This window comes from Scomber japonicus, chromosome 21 (assembly GCF_027409825.1).
Source record: "Scomber japonicus isolate fScoJap1 chromosome 21, fScoJap1.pri, whole genome shotgun sequence".
NCBI lineage: Eukaryota > Metazoa > Chordata > Actinopteri > Scombriformes > Scombridae > Scomber > Scomber japonicus.
In genome coordinates, this window is record NC_070598.1 from 11,188,115 (window position 1) to 11,196,213 (window position 8,099).

An 8,099-nucleotide genomic window follows, 5' to 3' on the forward strand; every position below is an offset into this window, starting at 1 on the left:
TTGTGGGGTCTTTCCTGCTGTTCACTGCCAAATGTTTTTCGACTAAATGGTTTACCCACTGTGCAGTCAAGCCATCTTTTATCCCAACCCAAAGCCACAGGATGTAATGAAATGAGATGCAGATGATCCCATGCAAGGCAGCACAGACGGCACGATTGGAACTGATTCGTCGTGAGTAACCAAAGAAGTCCTCTGTGGATCGTTAGTTTCAGCTGTGTTTAATTGCAACGGATGCTGCAAGATGTATATCAGTGAAAATCTTTGTTCTTTTATTTAACAAAATACATCATTTATACAAAATACTTAATAATATAAACTAGCTGTACATACATGTTACACTGAGAATGACTATTTATGGTTATTTATTCATTTTTTTGGTTAACAGATCGTTATGTTAATATATATATATATAATTTTCTAAAGGTGTCTACGTGAGAATAGGTACATGGTTTGAGTCTTAAATAGAAAAGGTGCTGGTGTCTTGATCTTCTGAATCAGACTGTGATTGCGTTTGATTGCGCGTGTTGAGTGCAATCTCCACCGCCGGCTCTTCGTTGACATGTGTCGAGTGTCTCCCAAGACGCTGTCCAAGACGCTTGGCAGCCTTGAGGACGTGTCCCCTGAAGGAGGAACCAATGAATGCATAGAGGACAGGGTTAATGCAGGCGTGAGTCAGTGCCAGGCTCTCTGTCACTTGGAGAGCGTGATCAAGGCTCTTGCTGACGTCGCAGTTGGTCACAAGAATGTAGATGATGTCCATTGCTCTGCACAGCTTGACCACGTTGTAGGGCAGCTGAGTGAGCAGGAATACGGCCACCACAGCCAGGAGAACCCGCAGGGCGCGCCACTTCCGTTCTCTTCGCACCCCAGCTGCCTGGCTGAGCGCCCGCCCCACGAAGCAGTAGCACACCACCATGACTAAGAAAGGCAGCAGGAATCTGAGGGTTACCTCCAGCAGCTCCAAGGCAGCCTTTGCAGGTCGGGCCATGCTGGGTGGGTAAACAGCTACACAGGCCATCCGGTGGTGGGAATGCTTCACTGTGGAAAAGACAAGCTCAGGAAGTCCAAGAAAACCGGCTACAGCCCACAACACCACACACACCAGGAGCCACTGTTTCCTCGTGCGGGTGCGCGTCCCTGTCCTGCCTGTTGCATTTTGGGCTACAGCTTGGTAGCGATCCACACTGATACATGCCAGCAGCAGCATGCCACAGCTGAAGTTGGTGCTGTAGAGGAAGGAGGTGATCTTGCAGGCTGCCGAACCCAACTTCCAGCCATGGACTGCATCAGCTGCCCAGAAAGGCAGGGTGAGAAGAAGCAACAGGTCCGAAATTGCGAGGTTAAGGATGCACACATCTGTCAGAGTTCGTAGTCGCGGGCGTGATGCATAGACCACCACCACCAGAGCATTCCCTGCCAGGCCCACCACCAGAGCCAGTGCATAGATGACCGGGAGGAAGACACCGGCAAAAGAGCGCACTGTCTCTTTGTCACAGACAGAGTGTTCGTAATTGTAGTCATAACTGTCATTTAAGCTGGAGTCCTCATCGTCATGATAATAGAAATCCTCCATGTTTTGCTGCAGAGAAAAAAAAATGTAAATGGAAAAACATTTCACTTTTTCACAGATTTGTAGTAGAATAGAACAGAGTGCATTTGTAAACCATGAGCTTCTTTTACATCAGACACAGGAAATGGGAATGGGAATTATTTCTGTATTCTGCATCAAAGGAATCTCGCCTGCATGGTTTCCTTAATGGCTTAAGCCCTGTCTGTCAGAACTGTGTGCGGGCTTTAATAACCCCAGAGAACACAACACTATGAAAGAAGCAGGAAAGAGACTCTCAAAGCATCTAATTACCTTTTGTGTTCAGCTAGTTTGTATTCTGTCGGATACTAAGTGATCTACAGGCTTTAGGAAATCTACCCCTACTACCCCTTTAATCACAATATCTGACTGCAACAAGAAGATAATACCAGTATTCATAAATCTGTCAAAAATGACAGTACAAGCTGATACAACTGATTACTGATCTACTGTGTATTATGTAGGCAGTGTAGTCGCAGCTTGTAAACCCTGATCTGATCTGTGAATACATGGATTTACATGTTCTTACATCATTTTGCCTGGACAGGAAATTTTACGGAAATAGAGATGATCATGACATGCAAGTGCACCAAGGTCTCTGGCCAGATTCAAACCCCAGGATGTTGCTTTACTGTATATGGTAATGTGCTAGTTTAACAGGACATCCTATTGAAGTCAGACTTTATCCAGACCCAGTTGTTGCTCCAGATGGAAATGTATTTTCTATGGAGGGTTTGTCCTGTGTGTATGTGGGTGTATATGTTGATTCTTACAGTCTCTGATTGAACCCAGATCCCTCTCATTTTCTTGAAGAAATATCTTTCAATTCCATGAGGAACAGCATGATCAAACTGAGTTGAAATTGTCATTGTCTATAGATATAATAATATATATTTCACTTTAAATTCACTCATTGGAATTTAGGAATCTTGGCTGAGGACCAGGATATTATGCCTAAATGCATATTTTTGCCTCCCTTGTCATTTTAGTTAATCACATTTTCTTCTGAGATGACAAGTGTCCAGGTTTGTTATGCAAGGTGTCATAATTTCCCATATGGCAGGAGCAGGGGTTACTGGAACAGATGTTCATTGGAACATTCAAAAATATGCCAAGCATTTCACTGCTGTCAACAGATGTTCTTCATATGAAAGGGTTGCATAATAACTTAAGTAATATAGTTCTTTTTTGTTTTTGTCTTCACAATTAAAATATAGAAATAAAAGACCCAATACATTTTTGCCACATAAATGACTGATATATTTGGATTTATAATTTAACAGTTAAATATGAATAAAAATGTTTTTGGTTGATAATTGGTCATAATAAGAAATACAGGCCTTTTTTACTGATGTGTATATAAATAAATAAACAAACCATAATAACTTTAGATTTAGCTGCTTAAGGTCATTTAGGGTTAGGGTTAGTTTTAGGGTCTGTTTATTAGAAGGCCTGTTAGTAAGTTAGAGTTTGGAATCTTTTTGCTTACTGTTGGATAACAGATTATACTTAGATTAATATATTTCATGTGTATTGTGTTGTTTTAGTGTTATTTCAATGCTCTCTAATGTTTTCTAGTTTTTAGTTTTTAGTCTTACACTGTTTCTTTTACTGTGTTGTTTTTCTATGATCATTTAAACTCATGTAACGTGTCTTTGAATACCCTGAAAGAGCTCTAAATAAAATGTATTATAACATTCATTTTATGTAAAAAGAAACAAAACAACTGGGCACATATACACAATATATATATATATATATATATATATATATATATATAAGGATAAATGTCAAGTTAGTGTTTTACATAAAGTAAAAAGTTACACTAAAAAATAAACAAAAACAGACAGACAACTCACCAGGCTAAGTTTAACTTATCATTACCTCATTACAGTTATAATGTCATAAAGTGGACAGCAGGACTTTGCTTCTATTAAGTGAACCTTTGACTACTGAAGAAAAACAAGGCATACATGTTTTCTACATATCTCACAGTGTTATAAGTAAATGTTGTTAGTTTTCTGACTTAAATAGAATACAACCATATAAGATAACTTAGATTTGACATGATCAAATAAAAAACATACTCTATTCTACATCCAAAAATATCTGTCAGCATGGTAAGAAAAGTATAAGAAAAACTTTTTTGTATTTTTTAATTGTCATGGTCTTACTTGAATAAAGTAACAAAATACTAAAGTGACAAAATAAGTTAAGATTTTCTTACCTTGTGTCTATTCCCTTCGTGGGTGTTATTTTAATCCTTTATGTCCATACATACACTTACACACTGAGTGTGCTGTAGAGAAAAGTTATGTGCACTGTAAGACTGTGACTTCGCTCCTCCCTTAAGCACACCCTACTCCCTCTACTGCTGACACTGGGACCTCTCTTTATCACGTAGCTCTCTGTGTGTGTGTGTGTGTGTGTGTGTGTGTGTGTGTGTGTGTGTGAGAATATGTCTCATGTTGAAGGATAAACGGATAAGATGTACAAAAATGTTTTAATTCCTAATTGTGTTTGGCTCTTTGTACCACAGAAAGAAAGAGATGTTGTTTTTCAGTCTCAGATAATCTCTGAATGTCATGCAGGGAGTGTTCATGCCAGTGACAGAAAGGAGGAAATAAAATAATATCCAGCATGGATCATCATGGTCCCATTTTCAATTGTTTATTGTGGTTTTCTGGAATGCAGCCGTTATTGGTTCGTTATAATGGATTATGGACATTGTTTACCAACTTCCCTAGCATTAGCAAAGATGCTGTGGACTAAACCATTATGTCTTACATTAGTTTTAACTTTTTTTTAAATGCATTAGTCATACTGCTGTATTTTGCCTTTCTGGATGTTTTTTTTTAATTTTTTTATGAATGCCATTTAGTCACATTTCCTTATTTCAACTTCCTCAGAAACATTTCTTCCTCTCTATCTCTCTGTATCTATTTATAAATAAATGTAATAAAAAAACAAACAAGTAATATGATTTGAGAACAAAAAATAAATAAAAGCATGCCTTCATAAATTCTTAAAGCTCAGAATTTTTTGTAGCCAAGGAAAAAATGGGTTAACTTTAGTGTGTGTCATTAGTTTTAAAAGAAGTCACCAATATAAAATGTTTGGGTGTCACATTCTCAGGAAGACAGATAACCAAGCTGCGAAGCTTTATTTTCATTCCAGTGGTGATAGGACATGTCTGGGCATGGCTGGCATGACAGTAGGGCTCATCTCGTATCAAAGGGTTTACAGTAGAACCCAAACAGCCTCCAGGTCAAACGGGCTTTCCTAGCAGCGCGTCTGGGTGGAGTACTGTGTACATTTTTAGTGTTTATTTACAGTATGCATTGTGTTTTAGTGATGATTCAGAGACTTTCAATGCCTCATCTGTAGCCGTCTGGTGTCCATATGTCCTGTCCTTAGGGGACAATTTTGCATCTTAGACTGAAGAATAAACAGGAAGGCAGACCATTGGTCATCCTGACTTTGCCTAAGGGATCCAGGGCCACATGAGAGACTGTTTCTCTTGAAAGTAGGATTCCAACCAGGAAAACTCCAAAGTTATGCTACAGTTGGTTTTCATCACTCTGTGAATTTGAGCTGTCAGATCCGATAACTGACATCTTTGCTGCTGATATCCAGTTTATGTGAAAGTGAGCTATATGACGTTGCCTAATCTAGCCTGTGTCATACAGTTGTTTTTGGAGCCATAAATGAAGCCATTTATCCAGAGATGTCTCCATAAATAAATAGTCACTTTCTCCCCGACAAACAAGATTAGTGTAATGGCAAACTACAAGTTAGTTTATGAGATCAGGAAATGTAAATCAATCAGTGGATCTCTCAGATGGCTGTTCTCATGCCATCAATCTGTCACTGGCTCCATACATGTTTTGCACTTCCCAGTCGGCAATGTTTCTGACCGCATTTGGGTCACGGACTGGTTAAGGAGTGAGTCAGACTATCAAAGCTTGTCCCATTGTGTGCTATACCGCAAGACAGCAACAAAACATGAATACTAATTAACCACAGCATTTCTGACTTGTCCTTGCAGGTGCTGGCAATCCCCAATGCAAAGTGGCCATTGTGATGTGCAGGAGCGGTTCTCAGGATGTTAGCAGCAGGTCAGTTGAACAGTCAGGTGCTGAAATATGTTTGCTCGTTTTTTTTCCCCCTCCTCTGGTGAGGAGGAATGCAAGAAAAATATTATTTTCTCTCTTGTACAAAAGTTCATGCTTCTGCTCTCATGTATTTAAGCACAGGTTTTATGATTCCAGCATTTCTATCAGCAATGCTCCAGTTCTAGTTATACATTTACATGTTTTGCACTGTAGCACTTTGGAAGGTATATCTCCCTTTATACTTGCTCTGCTGGTTTGTATCACATCCAAGAAAAATCATAAATTGAATCTTGTTGACAGTCATTTACATCCTGACATGAGTTGACTGGCCTGCTGACTTTGACACTTATCCCTTACAAGAATTTAGGATGCTCATGAAAAATGTCTATAACGCAAACCACACCCAAGATATTTGCCATTCCTGTTGTTGCTACAGCAGTGTAACTAGACACACACCTAACTTACTCTGAAACGTAGTGAGGACTAAAGATTGTCACCAGCTGCTGCAAAATGGTCATTATGGAATACTAGATTTAGATCACCTTTGAGATTTTAATCATTTAATCCTTAGGCACGGCCAACACAGTATGATCCTGGTACCCATGGACACACCAGGTGTAAAGCTCATCAGACCCCTCACCGTGTTCGGACAAGATGGTAGGATTATGCCTGCCATGTACTGCTGATATTTTCCTGTTTTCACAGCCATAACAGATGAGCTTTTCCTGACTTTAAGTTCACTAGTTTTCCCCTGTGTCTTTGCTCAGATGCTATCCACGGTGGCCACTTTGAAGTGCACTTTGAGAATGTGCGAGTGCTTGCCTCCAACATCATTCTAGGTAAGACAATGTATCATTGTTTCTATTCCATTTGTTCATTTATTTACTCACTAGGGCTTCTTTAGAAGCAGATCACACCATGGCCATATCAATCCTTTTATTGTTTCAACAATAAAACTATATTGACTTGACGGTTTGATGAAGTAGGTCACAAAGATAGAGATTATTTTCAATCCTTCACTTAGATATGCATGTTCTGTTCTTCTATATAATTGTTTTTCTAGGAGAGGGCAGGGGATTTGAGATCGCCCAGGGTCGTCTGGGGCCAGGCAGGCTGCACCACTGTATGAGGGCTGTTGGTCTGGCAGAGTTGGCACTGGAGCTGCTCTGCCAGCGGGCTGCCTCCAGGCGCACATTTGGCAAGAAACTGTACCAACATGTGGGTGATGGTTTACCCAAAGATTACTGCTACTTCAATTTCAGGGCTGTGGTTGTATTAATTCAGTGCTTTCCTGCTGTTGACACCTAGTGGACAAAAGTTTAGATACAGTTTGTGTTATTTGTTTTTAGGAAGTTGTTGCTCACTGGATAGCAGAATGCCGTCTCATGATTGAACAGACCCGCCTGCTGACTCTACATGCTGCACATGCTCTGGACACGCTGGGAAGCCGGGCTGCTCGCAAACAGGTAAAACTGTAAATAGTCTGTGTTGAACATCAGGTGCTCGGTATAATATTTTTAGGTGTTTCTAAAGCTGTTTTACTGTCATCTACAATAAGCTTCAAATGTTTCCACCTGGGATAAGCTCATTTGGATATTGCATTATGGGAGAATAGTTTACATGAGTGACACATTCAAATCAAGTTGATGAAATAACCCTAGTCAATTATTTTTTCATATGCAAACTGACTGTTTTGAGTCATTTTTCAAGTGTGTACACACTACATGTGCAAAACCAGTGTAGAAGAAGCCCTCTATTTTAACCAATCTGCTCCTTAGATTGCAATGATCAAGGTAGCTGCAGCCAGGATGGCCTGTAAGGTTGTGGATTGTGCCATACAAGCATATGGAGGTGCAGGTGTCTCTGGAGACTTCCCGCTAGCACAGATGTGAGTATCTTTTGTACATAAATTGGAACAAACTTTAAATATATTGCTTTCTTGGTACCACCTCACCACATTTCCTCTTTAGGTATTCATATGCGAGGACTCTGCGCATTGCTGATGGACCAGATGAGGTGCATCTCTCCTCCATTGCTTATCTAGAACTGAGGGATCAACTTAAGGCACAAGCCAAACTGTAAAGTATCAGATATCATGTGGCAACATCAGCTTCACTAAATGCTATAAGTTGTAATTCCTTGTTCAGACTGTCGGTAATAATCTGCCTTAATAAAAACTGATTTTTCATTTCATATGAACTGTTCAGATGTAATAGAAGATAGATATTTTAATTAACCTTTTGTGATCTCAAACATCCGTATATTTAAAAAATCCATAAGTATTTTTCTACCAAAATACAGCAATGTTAATAAATTACTATGATTTATATTTTGTTGTATATTTGTACCTCCTCTCATTAAAGTGAAAACAAATGTGACATTCTGCATCTGTTTGT

General features: G+C 39.5%; 2 protein-coding genes across 3 annotated transcripts in view; one reads left to right on the forward strand and one right to left on the reverse strand.

Annotated features, from left to right (window-relative positions):
• The window catches only part of nphp3 (nephronophthisis 3), a 33,324-nt gene extending 25,249 nt beyond the window's left edge, over positions 1-8,075 (forward strand). For both annotated transcript variants that reach the window (XM_053342690.1, XM_053342689.1), the window contains 7 exons: positions 5,637-5,706; positions 6,275-6,360; positions 6,471-6,542; positions 6,767-6,921; positions 7,053-7,169; positions 7,482-7,591; positions 7,674-8,075. In XM_053342690.1, the coding sequence (XP_053198665.1) occupies positions 5,637-5,706; positions 6,275-6,360; positions 6,471-6,542; positions 6,767-6,921; positions 7,053-7,169; positions 7,482-7,591; positions 7,674-7,785 (722 nt within the window). In that variant the 3' untranslated portion in view covers positions 7,786-8,075. The remainder of the gene's footprint in view (positions 1-5,636; positions 5,707-6,274; positions 6,361-6,470; positions 6,543-6,766; positions 6,922-7,052; positions 7,170-7,481; positions 7,592-7,673) is intronic.
• On the reverse strand, positions 451-1,573 carry ackr4b (atypical chemokine receptor 4b). The gene has a single exon (XM_053342698.1). It carries the CDS (start codon positions 1,571-1,573, stop codon positions 458-460), a length of 1,116 nt encoding a protein of 371 aa, XP_053198673.1. The 3' UTR covers positions 451-457.
• Positions 8,076-8,099: the final 24 nt, after the last annotated feature.